At 40.8% G+C, this 18,839-nt stretch overlaps 1 protein-coding gene across 1 annotated transcript; it reads left to right on the top strand.

Annotated features, from left to right (window-relative positions):
- The first annotated feature begins 8,310 nt into the window (after positions 1-8,310).
- Positions 8,311-13,735, top strand: LOC141543864 (uncharacterized). The gene is made up of 4 exons (XM_074269539.1): positions 8,311-8,436; positions 8,507-8,526; positions 9,687-9,925; positions 12,571-13,735. Exons 1-4 carry the CDS (start codon positions 8,311-8,313, stop codon positions 13,110-13,112), a joined length of 927 nt encoding a protein of 308 aa, XP_074125640.1. The 3' UTR covers positions 13,113-13,735.
- The last annotated feature ends 5,104 nt before the right edge of the window (positions 13,736-18,839 follow it).

Genomic DNA, 18,839 nt, shown 5'->3' with positions numbered 1-18,839 from the left:
TGACACTAAAAAAGAAAAAAAATTGGATTACTTGTGGCCAGTGTAGCATTGAGTACCTCAGAATTTAGTTGGACTGAAATTCAGATTTCAGAAACAGAGTCCATCACTGGGCTTGTCCTCTCAGCCTTTCCTGGTTGGTAGTGTTTGCCAGAGCTTGTGCTTTACTGACATGCTTTTTGAAAACCCAGGAACTACCTCCAAGTCAAGGCATCAAAATTGGACTTCTGTGAAGGAGAAACTCCGATGTTCCCCTATAAAACTTCCTACTGGACTAGTATCCCTTGAGGACTAGCAAAGGTTACCCATCCACATTCACTCCCCCAGAACAATTTCTTTCTCCACAATATTCATCTCTTGGAGCCCTTTTAACTTCAGGCCCCAGATTTCCACAAGGATGTGCTAGGTAGTTCTACCTTACTCTTGCTCAGATCTCTGTCACCTGATGAGCTGGGTGCCTGGGGCTTTTTCATTCAGCTTCGAAGGAACCCATGTTTAATTTGTGATTCCTTTTTCCCCCTCTCAGCCAGATAATTTATGGAAACAAGTCAGGGTTAAACTCTATCTTGTGAGTATGATCCCCAGGCAGAGCATCTGGTGCTTGCAGTGACCAAGCTGGGGGAGATCCTGCTCCTGGTGACTGGGACCTGGGTCTCTAAGATAGGACCAGGCAGCCTGACTTAAAAGGCTGCTCTGGCCATAAAGTCCCTACAGACTATCCAAGCAAGAGAGGGTAACTAAGCCTCTTGTCCATACTATTCTCAGTTTGCCTTTCAGGAATTATGTTCTCTTTGAAGGCTTCCCTCAGTGTACATTTTGACACATGATCTCCTACATAAACAAGCTGGTAGAGAGCAGAGAGGGAACAAATTTTTTTTTTCTTGGGCCCTCCCTACATGACTTCAGCAAAGGTGCTGAGTCACAGGATAGCTGCTTGGCTGAGCTAGGTCTAGAATCCAGGACTTTCTTTCCTACCCTCTTTCCATCAATTATGAGGCTTCAATATTATCTCAATATTCCCTTCCCCCCACAATCACCCATCTCTCTTTTATTTTTGGTATAAACTATTCTGAAAAGGGCTAAAAATATAGATGACGTCCTTGGGTATGCTGCTGTTTGTTCTTTTAAAAACCTTGTCAGTGAAGTGACCTCCTTTTCACAAGATGAGAGATATCAGAACTGGAAATGAGCTTAGAAATTATCTGGTTCAACTCTCTCCTTGAATCAGGTGAAAGAATAGAGGTCCCCAAGAAGGAAATCAATTACCCAAGGTCGTCTAGAAAGTTCACATCAGAGTGACTTTAGAATCCACAACATCCCACCCCCACCCCCACCCCTCCTGCCCAAGGCTCCTTGTGCTATAACTGTGGTTCTGATCCCTGCCAGATCTCTTAACTGGAGATGAAAAATGTCAACAGACACTCCATCAATGCTTCAGCCTCTCCAATCCCAAGAGAGGTTTTTGACTGGTCTTGTGCCTTAACACAGATCGGGAGGGAGAGCACCCTCACAAGTAATGCTACACAGACTTACCTTAAAGGTCATTGACTTTAACCTCCTTCCTAATGCAGAAATCTCATATATCATAAGCCAGACAGCCTCTGCTTGCACACTTCAAATAATGGAGAACTCCCTCTCTCCCCAGATGACCTATTTCAGGTCAGCAATGCTCTGGGAAGAATGATATCAAAAAGACACCCTCCCCCACCCCCATCTAAAATCCTCTTACTGATTTTTGAGGTTCTATATTAGAGATTCCATCATCAGGGTTAAACTTTGCTCTTTCCTTGAAGATGTCTTTTCAAAATCAAATACCTTGAAGGTTGATGTTGGAGGAAGGACCACAAACTCCTAACATTGAGCACTGATTTTATAATCTAAGGGATTGGTTTCAAATCCTGACTCTGCAATTATAGTGTGACCTTAGGCAAATCATTTACCCCTTCTGGGCCTGTAAAGTGAGATTCTGAAAACTGTGCACACTCTCCATCTACGAATGAACTTAGAAAAGGAAGGGAAGGGAACTCCAAGTAACAGATAATAGAAGTCACTGAAGACTTACAATTATGCTGAAACTTTACAACTTTGTTGTAAGCTAATCCTGCTGGGTACGGATACACACACTATACCCATATAAAGACATATGGGTGTGTGTGTGTGTGTATATATATATATATATATGTCTCTCTGTGTGTGTGTGTGTGTGTGTTTATCCTTTATATTATACATGTGAATACATGTATAGGTTCCCCGCTCAGTGTGTAAATTTTAAGGATGATCCCTTAGGAGCTAGAAGGAAGGCAAGGAAATAATTTTCCCATTATGGGGATCATTCTTGAGCAACTTAAGTGCCTGGGTCTTTTTCAGCTGTGCTCCTGAGCTGAGAGGTCACATTCATCTACATTGGAGAGAGACTATTGATGATATTTGAACTCTAGTTCTTAAACCCAAACAGGACTAGATCATGAAAGTCCAGTATAGCTTCCTCATTCTGTGAATTTGTATCAGGCCTCCTTTTCAGGATACTGTCAAAGGACACAATAGCCATAGCATAACTTACTGACTTGAATTCAACAATTTGACAAAAGTTTATAAGCATCGACAAGTGTGCAGAGAACACTATGCTAGGTCCTTAGCTTGAAGATACCGACCATGGAATGTTGGTGCTGGGAGGGTATTTCATAACAGTTTAACTCCTTTGTTTCTTGAATTAAAAATGTTTTTATTGATATATTTTGTTTTTATATCACCTTTATTTCTGAACCTATTCCTTCCTTCCCCATACCATCTTTTCTTTTCTTTTCCTTTCTCTTCCTTTCACTTCCCAGGCGCTCAACCCTTATAACAAAGAATAAAAGAGAAAAAAATTGTTCTGCAAAACTAATCCACAGATTACCACTTCTGACAATATGCAATATTCCAAACCCGGAGTTCCTCACCTCTGTAAAGAAGGGAAGAAGGTGAATTTTCTTACCTCTTTTGGGAGTAAGATTTGGCCATTATACTTATAGTGTTAAGGGGCTTTTTGTTGTTCTTTTTATTTACATTGTAGAAGTCATAGTGCATATTGTTTTCCTGATTCTATTCCATTACAACTAAGTATCACAATTTAACTGTTTCGTAATCAACAGATGGACAGCTATTTTGTTTTCAGGTTTTTGCTATCACAAAGAGAGCTGCCATTACTATTTTGGTGTATTTGGAAGCTTTCTGTCTTACACATCTTTGGTAGTTAACCATTTCATTAAAAAAAAAAAAAAAAGTTTTATGCTTTTTTTTAAACACTGTAATCATTTCCCAGCATATTTCCTCATCCTCCTTTGTTATAAAGAACAAGTTAAGCAAAACCCAATTAACAGCATCTAAATTTGATATAATATGCAACATTGTACATCTTTACTTCCCTTCCTCTCTCTACTGAGAGAAAAGAAATTTCATCCTGTGTTTTCTAGGATCAAGACCAGTCAATTCATCTTGAGTTTGACATTTTAGTATGCCTTGATCCACCTATCCTTTCTTTTCACAGATGAGAAAACAAGCACACATGATTTAAGTGACTTGGTTAATTTTGAAACTAGGTTTCAAGTCGCTTGATTTCCATTCTAGTACTCTTTCCACTGAGACTCCCCACTTGGTGCTACTGAGACCAATATCTTCATATAAACATCAGCTTTCAGGGTTCCTGACCAAAGATGGTCAGTTGACACTGCTAACAAATAGATAGCACCTCCAGAGTAAAGCTAGTATGAAGGCTTCCCCAGTGAATGCATGGGCAGCCTGGATCCTGATGTAAACATATCCCTCAAGCAGAATCCCAAATTGATCTTGCCCCTAGAGTGAGGTCAACCGTAAGTTTCTTCTACCCAGCGCTTTAAAGCCTTGCTAGGTGATGCAGTGGATTGAGTACTAGGCCTGGCATCAGGAACACTTGTTTTCCCAAGTTCAAATCCAGCCCTTGATGTTTACTGCCTGTGTGACCCTGGACAGGTCATTTATCCCTGCAGAATGAGCTAGAGAAGGAAATGGCAAACCATATCAGACTCTTTGCCAAGAAATCACAAATGGGATCACGAAGTATTGGACATCTGAGAAACGATTGAACAACATAAATATCCATATTCAGTATAGCAAGAAAGTCTGATTCACCTAAAGCTACATGGTTCTTACTCTTCAGGGAGTTTCCAGTGTATTAAGGTGGGGGGAAGCTGTGATACCAGTATGAATACAAGAAATATGATACACATATGTAGGGCACTGAACAGGAGTGGCAAGGTCAACTTAACAAGATTTGAGAATGAGACCTTTGTCCCAGTCCTAGTAACCTATCCAAGATGTGGACATTCCCATTGACACCCAATTCGATACTCTGATGATGTCTTTATGAAGCATGAAGAGTCCCTCTTATACTGAGGTATAAGGTCTTTTGAAGAAGACTGCTTCATATTATAGGCAGCTGGCACAGTACAAAGAATATTGGCTTTAGAGTCAGGACCTAGGTTCAAACTCCTGATATCCTTTTTGATTTTGAACTTCAATTTAACTCATCTCTAAAGTGAAGGGCTGGAAAGTAAATGACCACTTATGTCCCTTCAAGCCCTGAATATATAATCTTATGATACTTTAATTTCTGCAAGTTGATTAGAATTTGAATTCCTAGTAATATTCAGTTCATAACCTAAACTGACATAAACTTAGAGAGACTTAACAAGAAAATGAGCCTATAAATAGGTATAGAAAGGTGAAGGGTTGTATAGCTGCTCAACTACCCTGCCTGATGTTAGATTACTTTTGGTGCTATGTTCACTCACCAGGTTCTGTTCTCTTGCTCTATATTACAATCTTATTGTATACCTGGGGTACATCTTTAAACTTGATCTCTTAAAAAGGTTCAAGCAAATCTAATATCCTTCTTGTCTACTGAGTCCTCCCCAGGGTATTTAAAAGACTATTGTAAACAGTGCTGTTAGAGTTCTAAGGGGAAAAAAAAAATCAAAAGACTGAAGAAAGAAAAAACAAAATGTAAGATAACAGCTTTCAAAAATTACTGACCTGGAATAGAGGTCAAGGAGAAATAACTTAATAATCTTTGGACTTAATGAAAACCAATTTTTTTTTAAAAGGATGGACACTATATTTCAAGAATCATAAATGAAAATTGTCTCGATATATCAGAACCAGAAAGCAGAGTAAAGATAGAGAGAAACCATTAATCACTTCTTCTGAAAACAAAACCAAAAGGAACAATCCTGGGAATATTATATAAAATCTAGAGTCTCCATAACAGAGAAAAAAAAAATACTGCAAGAATCTAGAAAAGAGCAGTTCAAGGAAAAAGAAACCACAATTAGGGTTTTTCATAACTGATATACATGAGGACAAATATGAATCATGATGATCAAACAGAGATATCAGATGAACTTTATTCTTATCTGAAATAGACAAAGGAAGGTTGAACACATAGTCAACCAGGAAGGATTCAGGTATGGGTAGAGAAGTGGTTGAGAGGATAATACATATAATAAATACATATAATAATAAAGGGAATAACTTCAAAAAAATAAATTTGTTGATCCCGAAGAGAGGGCAGAGAGCAGAAGCAAAGAACTAGAATCTAAGGGGAATGGCTGAGCAAAAAGTTGTATATGAATGTATGGGAACATTATTGTACTATAAGAAATTAGGATACTATTTCAGAGAAGACTATCAAAGTAGAAGGATTTATAGGATATATGGAAAAAGATGAGAACTGGAAGTGGGGTGATTGTAGAATGAATATAAAATATGCTCACAAGAAAGATTCTACTAAGGTAGAATCAAGAGGACTTTGAGTGTATGCAGGAGATGATTTTGAGGCAATACACTTATGCGACTTTTTTTCCCCACAAATTTGGAGCTGAAAGGCATCCCAGAGACTTAAGTCGAATTCCATTAATCATACAGATAGTATGTGAAAAAGTCAAAATTTGAATCCAAGTCCCCTAACACCTCATTCAATGTTATTTCCTCTGTACCATGCTACTTCTTGGCGTGTCGTTAGAAATGAAAAATTTAAGAGAAGGGTCATATTTCTGAGAGAAGAAAAATAATTCACATGTAGACTTCTCGAATTTTATATTATAGACATCCAGATAGAGATATCTAATAGGGAATTGAAAATATTAGGCCAGAGATTAGGAGAAAGATTGAAGGTGAAGATAAAGGTTTGGGATTCATCTTTAAATGTTAACTGAAGCTACAGGAGTAGATGAAAACACAGTGAAAGAAAAGATAGCAGCCAAGGATGGAATCTTAGAAGATTCCTACTTTTAAAGTGTAGGAGAAAGATGAATTTCCAGTGAAAGAAACATAGGAAAAATATAGGCAAAGTAAGACAAGTAGAATATCATATCATCAAGTTTAGGGGGAAAGAAAGTATCTGGAAGGCTACAGTAGTTCCTGGTAGATTGATAGAGTAAATATGAGAGATAAGGGAGAAGGGAGTTGAAGATAATCCTAAAGTAGTGGGAATGAGAGATTGGATGGATGAATGTTATCACCCTAGCTAGGAATGGTAAAGAAAGAGGAGGATTAGAGAGGATTAGAAGAGGAGGATTAGGGAGAAAGAGAATAGATTTGGTTTTGAACTATAGAATAGACTGGGGTTTATTCTCCCATCCACCCTCACATTGACAGATTAGGTTTTCAGAGAGTAGCTGCTTCTGCTCCTCTCAGGGTCTTAGCTGGGAACACTAGTGTTTGGAGTATTTAATACTAATGTTTATAAGCCCCCATTTGATACATTTCCCCACCAGTTAACATCTCTCCAATATTAACAGGTAACATTAACTAATTTTTACAAAGGGATATTTGCTATGAAAATAAAACAGGAAAGGGGCAGCTAGGTGGCGCAGTGGATAGAGCACCAGCCCTGAAGTCAGAAGGACCTGAGTTCAAATGTGATCTCAGACACTTAACACTTCCCAGCTGTGTGACTCTGGGCAAATCACTTAACCCCAATTTGCCTCAGCAAAAAAGAAAAAGAAAATATAGCAGAAACTGAAAGACAAAACTTCTCCAAGTTACCACTTTGGTCCCTAGGAAGAATTAGCTCCAACTTAATGTGGTAGTTATTAAACACTCCTTCCCCATAAAGTTCACTTCTAAATGGGTCTAAATCAACAGATAAATTTCTCCCTTGCTTGTAGGACCCAGGGAAACTGCCTTGGCTTCTGGATCAATCTACTCTGGACTGAATCTATTTATAGACTCCCTTTTTGGGAAACTTTCTGGTGGCTTTCAAAATTCACAAGGTCATAACCTTGTCCTTTCTGTCTCCATTACTCCTTTACCAAGATTAGATAAGAAGGAACACCACTGAGACAAATAATAGATAGTACCATGTGTTCAAGGTTATGTATTGTTACTTCTTGTGATTTCCAGGAGGCTCACCATATTTCTTTATCTCACTAACACCACTAGAGAAAGAAAGTTTGGCTATCAGCTTTTTAAAGATACTCAGTTGCTGCTCAGTAGCTACTTAAAAGATTTGGGGTTTTTGTCTCCACTTGGTAAATCAACAGGAAAGAAACAGCACCTTTATATGCTCTGAAGTGAGTGGGGGATGGGGTAAAAAGTCTCTTCCACCCAGTATTTCCAAAAGCAGGTTCATCAAATCACCACATAGATATTATAGAAGTTCTAAGGATATATCCCTCACTAACTGGTCTCCATTAAAGAACATTTTGAGTTTGAATTACTTAAAGGACATTTGGGAGGGAAATCTTATAAACAATTGACAATGCAGGTCTGGAGCTCAGAAAACAAAGGGACTGGTGATTTAATTTTAGGATCATCTGCACAGGGAATCGAAGCACAGGAATGAAATTTCCAAGGGCGAGTGTAGAGAGCAGAAGAGTTGAATGACTCTCTCCCTTCTTCCCTTCTTTTCCTTGTCTTTCTCCTTCCTTCCTTCTCTTTCCTCCTTATGTCCACATAGGGTATTATACCCTTACTACAAATGCTCTTAAAAGCAGTTTTTTTTTTTTTTTTTTCACCTCAGAACCTTCCCAAGGTATTTTGGGATTGACTGGGCAGATTTCTTTCTTAAGCACAAGGCCTAAAACCAAAACCAATCTGATTTTCATTGGCTACCAAGAGGTCATTGTTTGGGTCCTGATTGACTCAAACAGAATGTAAATAGAAATCATTCCGGCTTTGTCTCGAAACCCTGAAGGTCTTCCCCTCCCATATTTATTTATTTATTTAGATTGAGGTTTTTGTTAGTTTGTTTTGACTAGGTACTTGCCTCCAAAGATTTCAAGATTAAATCATTAAATGGGTGTGGCTTCAGTTAAAAATGAGGGCAGTGGAAGACCTTCCCTCAAAAAGGACTACGTCTCCTGTTGCCTCCAGGGCCTTCTCCTGATCTACATCATCCTGCCTTTGGACCCAGAAAGTGAGGTAGGTGATTTTGCACTGCTCTCCTCGAATATCTTGCCATCACTTTTCTGATATCATGATTCTCTTTCAGAATGAAGGACAAACAACGAGGTATGTAGATGAAAGATCCTTAGCAGTAATAAGGTCATTAGTGGACTTAAAGAGACAATTTATAAGCCATACTGCAAAGTGCTGAAAAATGTAAATTCATTTCTAGGAGTTTGACAGCAAAGAGAAGAGATAGGAGCAGAAGCTAAAAAAATAGTGGGGTCAAGGGAAAATTTCCTTTTGGAGTGTATTTGTAGGCTGAAAAAGGAGCCTGCAGAGAAGGAATTATTTGAGTATTCATGAGAGAGGGGAATATTAATGAAGCAAGGGCAGGAAGCAAAAGCTGACTTATCAGAGGAGGGACCTATGGGGTAGAGAGAAAAAATGAGAACTGGAATTTTGGTGGTTGTAGGATACATTCTTGGCAATTGATTGGACGAGAGTGAGAAAGTTTTAAGATAAGTGAAGGGTTGAGGTTTAGATGAAGAAGTTAGTTTTTGGGAAACTAGAGACATCGCTTTTTTTTTTCCCGACCCTTAGGCTGGAGGGAAGAAGACATTGAATGCAAGAAAGGAAAGCTAGTTCAGATTTATGAAGCATTGTGCCTCTAGTCTAGGGATCATTTTAGAGAATAGTGAAGGGTGAAAGCCCTGAGACTGAAGGACAGGCCTTCTGGATTCACCCCAAGCAGGGAATCCAGTGTCACTGGTGAGTAAATCCTAAAAGCTCAGATCTGGTACCTTCATTGAATTCCTCTCAATTCTGGCCTGATGTGAGGTGAACCAGGGAGCTGGCTTTATAAAATGGAGAGGAGAATTTGACCTAGCTGGTAAGGAATCTGGATGCATATGTATGTGGAGGTGGGGGAGGGGAATTTTGAAAAAGAATGGAAAGGAAAAATCCTTTCTGCTTTGAGTGGGCAGAGGTTTGAGTGCCCCACAAGTAGGTAATGGTAGGATTTCTCTGAAGGTGAGAATTTGTTAGGGTTAAGGATTTTAGGTTATCGCAACCTGAGGTTTCTTCACAATCTATTTTGGCCCCTTGTGACCTTGGGAGTTCCCAGCTCTCCCTCCAGGGGACTATTGGTCCTATCTCTTGTACCATAAAGAGTTTTGGATTTTGAGACAGAAGACTTGTTTTCTCCTCTGTGTGACCCTGGTCACTAACTTTTATGGCCTCAGTTTCTCCATCTGTTAAACAAGATGCGCTAAATGACTCTTCAGCTCGAAATACTATGATTTCTGGAGCGCAGAGATCGGGGCAGGGAGGACCCTTCCGTTTCTCCCAGTAATCCCCCGCTTGGGGTTGCTGGTTACCCCTCCCCCATCGCCAGCTCTCCTCCCTCCTGCGGGCCAGGTTTTTGGGCCAGTTAGACCTCTCAGCTGTTGGGGCTGTTGGGGCTGTTGGGGAGGCGTGCGTGGTGGGGAGAGCTCAGGACTCGGCACTCAGACCGCAGAATCACGTAAGTCCCTGCTCCAGCCGCGGACCGCTGCGGTAGTTACCGTATTTACCGGGCGCGCTGAGGAGGTGGTGGGTGGACTGAGGCTGTCACTGCGGAAGCGTTACCGTATTTGCTGAGAGTCGCGCGGTGAGTCCCTGTAGCCCTGAAGAGCCGAGTGGGCTTTTGCGGCAGGAAGATTACCTTATTTATCTAACGCTGCCTGAGGTCGCTGCGGGTGGGTTACCGTAATTATTGAATAGAGCGCTAGTGCATGGGGCCTGGGCTTGAGAGGGCAGCAAGTAGCTCGGCTACAGCCTCCTTTTTGTGCATGAACCTGGAGGCTTGCTGCTGAGGGTGGGGTGCGATGGGTGGGCCAGCGGGCCTACGGAGCTCTGAGTCAAAACCGGAGCAGACCCCAGTACCTGAAGGGCGGCTGGGGGAGGGCTATTGTATTTAAAAGGAAAGCTTAGCTGGAGGTTTACCGTATTTACTGTAAATTTACCTTGAAGCAGTGGGAACCAGCTCTGGCTCCTAAAGTTACCGTATTTCCCGCATGCAGCGCAGCTTCTCGTGGGGTCGGAACCAGGAGGAGGAGCTGGGACACATTCCAGACTTGTGAGTTTGGGACAGAGGGCCGGGCACAGGAGCTGGGGGCAGAAGTCAGGAATCACCACCAGCTCTTCCTCGGATAACGCTGAGAGAGACGACCCTACTTAGGCGGTAGGGGTTGGGGTGGGAGGAGACAGGCTAGGGAGATCTAAACGGGCTCTGGTGCAGGAACTGATGCAACGGAAGGACTTGGGACCTTTCAAAGGAGCTATCTAATCCCCAAATTTGGGTTCCCTCCTGGGGCGGCCTCCAGTGTCTCTGTCCCGCTGACTTTGCTTGATGCTCCCAAATATCCCCAGGTCGTCTCTGCTTCCCTACCTTCTCCCCCCTTTACACATGGGAAGATGGAGAAGGGAAGAGTATACAGCAGTGGTTCTAGGGGATGAAAATCCAGGACTCTTAATCCCAAACTTCTGGAGTCTGACCTTCAAGATCAAATCACAGAATTTTGGGAAAGGAAGCAAGTGTGGCCAGTAGTGTCGGGTATATAATGAATGCTTGTTCTTCCAGGAAAGGCTGGAGAGCAGGAGTATAGGGGAAAGCTTGGGACCGGAGCTGGATCTTCTACTTTGAAGGAGTGATTTTTGTCTTGTATCACCAGAACCTAGCACACAGTAGGCACTTAATAAGTGTTTACTGAATTGAATTTACCGAATTGAACTTTCCTAAGGCTTAGTTTCCTTATTTGGAAAATGGGGATAAATAATCCCTGCCTGCCTTGAAGGAGGAAAGAAAATGAAATACTAAAAGAAGTATAAAGGACTTTTTTATAACTGTTGTGATAATAGCTAGAATTCATATAGTGCTGTATATACATTAAGTCATTCAATTCTTACAACAGCCCTGTGAGGTAGATGCTATTGTTAACCCCATTCCCAATTGAGGAAACTGAGTCATGCAAGATTAAATGAGTTTTCTAGTACAGTTAATGCATCTGAGGTCTTGAATCTTCTTAACTTCAATTCCCACACTCTTGCTACTGCCCATGGTAATAAAAAAAATTAATATTTTTACTAGAGTACATACCCTGTGGGAGAAGAGGGCCTTTGAGACTTAAAATGATAAATGAAGGAATCCCAAGATTAATTTGAGTTAATCTATAAATATTTATTGACTCCTCTAATGAATGTTCACTTCTGGTAGCATTGAGGGTACTAAGAAACACAAGGCATCCTTGCTTCATCTTCAAGGGTAATAATGGAGTCTTTAATTATGGATATAATATGAAGAATTACTGTACAAATAGTGTAGTGCAATGGAGGGAGTTTGGCCTTGAAGCCTGGAGGCGATCAATCCACAGGCAGTGTTGGGCACTATGCAAGATGCTTGAGGATATGCATTTAAGCTCTACTTAATACAAATGTATTGTACTCTCCCTATGACTTTGGACAAGTCAGTTAACCATGCTATACTTCAGGAACTCTTTTTTTTTTTGTAGTTTATTTATTGAAATAGTTTTATATTTTTCAACCAAACCAAATAAAAATTTACTTTTTCCTCCTCTCATCCTTAGTTTTTTAAAAAGGGAAAAACCCTATGCACAAGAAATATTCATAGTCAAGCAAAACAAATTCCTGCATTTGCCCATCCAAAAATATAGGTCTCATGTGAACTCATTCCAAGTTCATCCATCACCTCCCTGTCAAAAGCTAGGCAACATGCTTCATCTCTCTTCTGGATTCATGAGTGGTCCTTGAATTGAAAGACTTTCTAAGAATAGAATCTAGAGATGAATGCTATCCTGCATTAGGCACAAACCCAGATCAACAACAACAGCAATTACTACAATACTCATCCTGTCTGGTTCTTTCTTTCCTCACCTGCAAAATGACGGCCTTAATCTAGACCAGGAAAAGGAACCCTGTGAGACCACTGACTTAGAAAATCACAAAGTTCGACAACTGTGTTGTAGACAATATCAAGTCTGTTCTAGAATTAACTGATATGTTTTCATATGTAAAATGTTAGTAGGGAATATGCAGGGAAATTTCCCTGGTCTGGACTAGTCGGGAGAGGAACCATTCCATTTTCTAAACCCTTTCTCTGTGTCTCCCCAGAGGTTGGTGATTTAATGAATGGAACCCTTGAACTGTTGGAAGTGCCCATGTCGGACCTGCCCCCCCTAGAAGGAGAGCCTCCTGAGGCAGATGATGAGAGTCCCAGTGATGATCAGGGCCTCGTTATCCACCATCCAGCAGAGGAACAGGCCTATCGATGTCTGTTGTGTGGTCAGACCTTCCCTCAGCAGTCTAGCCTAGTTCGGCACCATAAGGCTCACACTGGAATGAGTGGAGCAGGGAGGGCTTTGTATGTCTGCCCTGAGTGTGGGAAGGCCTTCAGCATCCAGCACAATCTCTCTGTCCACCAACGCATCCACACAGGTGAGCGTCCTTTCCCGTGCCCTGAGTGTGGACGGCGATTCAGCCTCAAACAGAATCTGCTCACCCATCGGCGCATCCATAGTGGCAAGAAACCTTACCAGTGTGCTCAGTGCAGGCGCTGTTTCCGAGAGGCCCGCTTCCTCCTTAACCATCAGCGTACCCATGCCAGAATGTCCCCTACTTCACCCCAATGCTCTGAGGTCTCTGAGGAGCAGTGATGCTACTTCTGTCCTTGCTGGAGCTGGAGCTTTGCCCAAGAAGGGTCTCTCCAGACTTGTGCATTCAACTATGGCTGTGGAACTGAGGGGCACCTAAGCCAAGCTCAGTGCTCCTCCACCTAGAATATCACCTGTAATAAGACCATACAAAGACAGTTCACTGAAGTCACATCTGTTGTGTTCTGCGTTCCAACCTCTAACTATAGAAAAAGATGAGATGAGAGAGTAGGTCCATGATGGTGGTGAGAAGTCCAAGAGAGTGGAAGGACTGGATCTTGCAGGTGTATGTGGCCTATCTAGTGCCTGCTATTCCCTGGAATTACTTGGTGTCCCAAGACTTAGGAGAACCCATCTTGCTGAGCATAGTTGCTTTGGTCAGAACTACTGCTCCCTTCATTATCACCTCATTTGTAACAAATGTGGGAACAAAGAGATCTGAGACTTGAGACTCCAGGGTATAGAGCTCCAGGGTGGAAACTTCATTCTGTGGTGTCAGGGGGGAGGAGGGCTGAGAGATGGAAGTTCAAATCAGTATAATTATTTCGCTTCACTTTTATAGAATATATTTTTCAGTGTGCTCAAAAGATTGTACAAATAAAGAATTACTGTACTTTCCCCCTCTATTTATGACAACTCATTTTCCTTCATTTTTCTCCCTTCCAACTTAATTTGGTTGTGCCACTTATTTCCTATGTGACCTTGGGGAAATAATTTCTCTTCTCAGTTTCTAAATATCTCCAATATCCCCATCAACTCTTTTTTGGCACTATGAACCTTTCCCTTAACTATTCCCAACTCCAGGCATCCTGGTCTCACTGTCCATTTGGATGGGGGATAAAAATTCTACTCTGAATTACCATTGAATTAAGAATTATTCATGTGCAGGATATGATTGTACAAACCTTTCATCTCTATTACCAGGAGAGACTGAGACTGGTGGTTCAACTGAATTGTAGCATTCTAAGATGCATTAGGGCTAATCAGGTGTAAATCTGGTGACATTATGGGGACTGCTAAGGAGGGGCCCAGGTCAGAAATAGAAAAGGTCAAAGCTTCCATGTAGATCAGTAGTTGGGTTGGATCAGTGAATGGTCCTTGTTCTTCCAGCCTACAAGAAATCTGGAAACAGTCTTTAATTGATGTATGGATGGATATGCTATATATACATGGAATAATAAACATGTGAGGTATGCGATAAAGGTTAAAGAGGTAGCTATTTAGGGAAAATGTTGATATTAATGTGAAGATATGCAAGAGATGCATATGCTATAGTACCAAGGCATTCCTTCCTTCCTTCCTTCCTTCCTTTCTTCCTTTGTTCATGTAACCAAAAAATGTTTTTCTTCCTAGAATATAGGAGCTTAATCTTTCCTAAAGGGGTATTGGTCCTATGGATATGGCTTGTATCAATTTACAATCATAGTCAAAGTGATTATTGCAATAAACTTATTTTTTTCCTTCCTTTTTCATTTTCAGAATGTTTTGGCATCTTGGAACCTTATAACATTCTTGGGATTTAGAGAGATCAGGGTTTATTATAAATGTTTATGAATATAACCCTGGCTTTGATCTTATCCAGAAGTGTTACCTTGGAAACCTGAGGTACTGAAAGGGCTTGTTTGTAGGTAGACAAACAATTCCCAGAGTTCTTAAAAGTACTTGTAATTTTGAACCTGATATAGTTCTGAGAAGGATGGTGGCCATGCTGGACATTTGGATGTTATTTCTAGGATGGTCTGAACAAGGAGCTTTATAATGGTTGTTGGCCTTCAACCAGTAGACAGATTTGAATGGAGGTTATAGAAACTGAGCCATGGATGAGAGTAGAGTGGGAACTAAACTAGACCAGATTAAATTGAGTGGAACCACGAGATCATGGAAAGTTTAGTTGAGATGGGCATACTTAATCCTTAACACTTTATTTTACTATCCTCTCCTTGTTGCTTAGGTAACTTGCTCTCCATTTACCAATCTGAACTAATCTGTTGTCCTTTCAACTCCATTGTTGAGGGGAAGGGGGCAATAAGGAGAAAGGACAATTTTTTTCCTTACTGGTTTTGGTCAATGCATCTATCTTTTAGACAGTTGGTCCCCCAGTTGCTAACTTTTATCCTTCATGCTTTTTGAAATAGTTATCAAAAAACTTAAATGGCCATTGACCCAAGCTGGTTTAGTTATTGGATGTGTGTAACTAAGGAATGAGAAAGGGGAACCTGTTCTTTAAAAGGAAGGGCAGGATATTTCTTTTTCCATTGGGAGGAGATAGGAGGAAACAGAGTATAATATTATTTTTATTACTATTCAGAACATGAATTCTGATCATACCCAGGAGAGTGGGAGAGAGAAGAAAGAGTGATGGAGGGGCGGGGAGAGAGAAAGAGACAGAAAGAATTAACATCTGATTTCTGAGAGGCTTAGGCTCTTTCCATTAAACAAATTCCATCTCCCTTTTTTTCTATCTCTGGCTTTGAGGTAAGGGCCAGTCTCCCTGCTGAGGATTACAGCTGTGACTGAAGTTAGAGATAGTAGAAATGCCAGCTGGCCATTAAGGAACCAGCCTGGGAAATTCAGTAGATTGACCTATCCAATTAGAGGAACTAATTTCCTCACTTTGTCCTGTGAGGAACTAGCCTAGTCTAGCCTCTAATGGAGTGACTTGCTTGAAAACTCAATCGAGGAGTCCCAGGAATTGTGAATCACTCTTTATTACATATGTATTATATATGGGTACTTCATTGAATACTATTTGAATCTATTCTTCTCATGAATGCTGGGTGTTTTATTTGTGGAAGAGTATAACCCAGGTCTTTGGGAGGAGTTTTATACCAACTATTCTATACCATTTCAGTAAATGCCTTTGCTTAAAAGCTAATTAAAACTTCTGGCTGATGGTTATTGGGAGACATTCTGGTGGGGACTTATGAGTTATTAAATTAGTCACCAACAGATTTATCTATGGAGAAGTGGTGTGTAATACAAGTAGATAAGATATTTAGAATCAGGAAAAATAGATTTCAAATCCTATGTCAATAGCACAGCTCTAATGCTAGCATTCACAGTCAGGTTTGATTTTGGGTTGAAGTGAGATATTGAACAGTTCACAAAAAGGAGATAGACTTTGCCCTAACTGTGAGAATATGAGACAATAGCTTCTCTGGTGATAGTCTACCTCATCTCTGTATGAAATATACCTGGCCATCAGGGCAGGATGTGTTGAAGAGCATGGTGACTTATGTAGTCTGTAAACATTCACCAAGTCAGAATTGCCTGGACTTAATGGGATTCTGGCTTTTAATGCCCTTAGATATCCAGGGCCAATGGGGTATTAGGGCCACCTTTGGGTTTTGTTTTTGGTTTTTAGTAAAACTTCCTTATGTTGTAGATAAAGAGGAAAGAAGAGGGAAATAATGTTCTATCACATCTACATATATTTTCTGAATCTCTGTCTCATCTATAAAATGAGGAAGTTGGAGCTCTTTCCAGGAGAACTCTTGTGATCCCCAAAAATTGAGAGTAGCAGGACCACCTGTTAATGAAAGTGTGGGCTGGAGAAATAACTTTGGGGAGAGGGTAATATTACATTTAAGTTTGGTTATCTTTTTACTTCTTCCACTGTAGTCTTCTCGGAAGGAAAGCCCTAGCTACATTAATGCACCAAAAGCTGAGCTATTTACTTCATAAATAGAAGTACTGAAGCAAAGCTAATATACTTGGCTATGTGATATAGTGGATTGAGACTAGGGAAGGATCCAAGAAGCCCCAGTTAGTCCTAGTACTTAGAATGTAAATTTTTAAAAGGTAAGAACCACTTTGATTTTGTTTATTTCAACTGCTTACCATAATGCCCGACATTAGGTAGATAATTAACGAATGTCTTTTGATTGGTTGATTAACTAGCCATAGGATCAGTATTACCATCCTTATATCTCCTGGGCCCTGTTTTCTCTTTGGCAAAAAGACCAGTCTAACATAATAACATAATAAAAGGACTCTGGGAATCAGAAAGCTTGAGTTTGTCATGCTTCTGAGATATACTGATTATGATTGAGAAAGTTAATTAATCTCCCAGCCTTTAGGCAGTTCTCACAGATATATATAAAGTTGGACTATAAAGTATAGAACAGATACAGATCTGCATTGCATATGGGAGGTTCCTTACCTCTAGTTATTTATACCAAAGAAAACACACACTTGAAAAAGAAAATCTTTGTTTTATTTTATTCAAGGAAGTGTTGTCAGGATCTAATTGTTGTTTGTCCTGTATTCTTGAAGAGGACCAAGACATCTAGCAGATGAATTAAATTTAAGTGAGGGAGAGCTGTGCAAGGTCACAAGTCTCACTTTTCCCTCCAGAGCCATCCAGGTTCTGTGGCAAGATAAAGATCTGGTAACTGAAGATGGTTCTGGATGCAGTGGGAGACCTTGGCCTTTTTAAGCTAAGGTCTCTAACAAGTCTCAGTTCTGACTGAAGCCACAGCCATTCAGTGAATTAAGCTTGGAAGCAATTGAGGCAGAGAGAGGCTTCTTTCATGTAGTTAATAAAAAAAAAAAAAAATCCAAATAAAAATTTCCTTTTTTTGGGAGAGGAGGGGAAGGGAAGGGAAGACCCTCTGGCCAAAACAGAAATGATTGTTTACATTCACTGTGTCAATCAGGACCCAAATGATGATCAAATGGCGATTGCCCTAGGACCTATTGGTGGCCAATTAATGAGAATCAGATTGGTTTTGGTTTAAGGCTTTGGTTCTTGAGAAATCTAGCCAGTAAACCCAAAGATATCTTTTGAAGTTTCAGCTTTTTAAAGTTTGCAAAATACTTAACATTTGCTATCTCACTTAGTCCTTTTTGAAGTAAAGTGTGAACTCAATGTGCACACAAAAGAATGGATGAATTCTGTCCCCTGGTGGCTGTCAAGTAAGAAGAAGAAATGCTGTAAGCTTCCAGGTGGAGGGAGACAGTAGCAGTAGCAGTGGCCTGTTTCTCTTAGGTCAAACTGGGATTTTTTTTTGGCAGAATCCAGGTCTCCACTAGTCTGTTGTAAAAGTATTAATGGATGATAATGGGAATGGATTCACCTCACAGAATCTAAGAATTGGAGAGTTGAAAAGGACTTTAGAAGTCAGAGTCCAACCTGAACTTGAACCAGAATTCTTCCTACAACAACTTTGACTATTAGTTAATGATTAAGGCTAGGCGACAATTGAGGCAAAAAATTTCTCCTTTTACTTAGTTAAAAACATTCAAATAAATCAATAAATCTGGGAAGGGAAGACCTTAGGGTTTCTGGCCAAAGCTGGTGGCCACTGACCATGCCCTCCCTTCACCCGCTCACCTGGCCAACTGCTTCGTTAGCCAGTTCCTCATTTCTCAGAGGGAAAGAGTTGGGTGGCTGGTGTTCATTCCTTTGGTCCTGGTCAGGGATCAAGGTCGAGCTCTTTACGTGGCTGGGGACCAAGGAAACTTGAAGGAGACTGGAGGCAGGCACTCCGGAAATTTGAATTCGGGACAAAGTCCAAAGTCATCACGGTTCTGGCATCCTGGGATCCAGGAAACCCAAGGCTAGACAGCTCTCCCCAAATCCTGCCTGGTATCCTTTTCGACTACAGTTCCGAGCCAGAGCAAAGGCATCGCACATCCCCAAGAGCTTTTTCTAAGCCCAGCCTAGAAGGGACCTCGCCCCATCTCCTATTTGCCCCTCTGCTTGGCCTCCAAAAGGGAGGAAGGATA

The sequence above is a fragment of the Sminthopsis crassicaudata genome, chromosome 5 (assembly GCF_048593235.1).
Source record: "Sminthopsis crassicaudata isolate SCR6 chromosome 5, ASM4859323v1, whole genome shotgun sequence".
Taxonomy (NCBI): Eukaryota; Metazoa; Chordata; class Mammalia; order Dasyuromorphia; family Dasyuridae; genus Sminthopsis; species Sminthopsis crassicaudata.
This window is presented reverse-complemented; position numbering and strand designations above follow the sequence as displayed.

Bases quoted from the DNA above. Each gene is read 5' to 3' on its own strand.
- LOC141543864 (XM_074269539.1), top strand. From the start codon at position 8,311: ATGGGTGTGGCTTCAGTTAAAAATGAGGGCAGTGGAAGACCTTCCCTC. The intron at 8,437-8,506 runs GTAGGTGATTTT...ATTCTCTTTCAG, and splicing joins CTTTGGACCCAGAAAGTGAG to AATGAAGGACAAACAACGAG. The intron at 9,926-12,570 runs GTAAGTCCCTGC...GTGTCTCCCCAG, and splicing joins CACTCAGACCGCAGAATCAC to AGGTTGGTGATTTAATGAAT.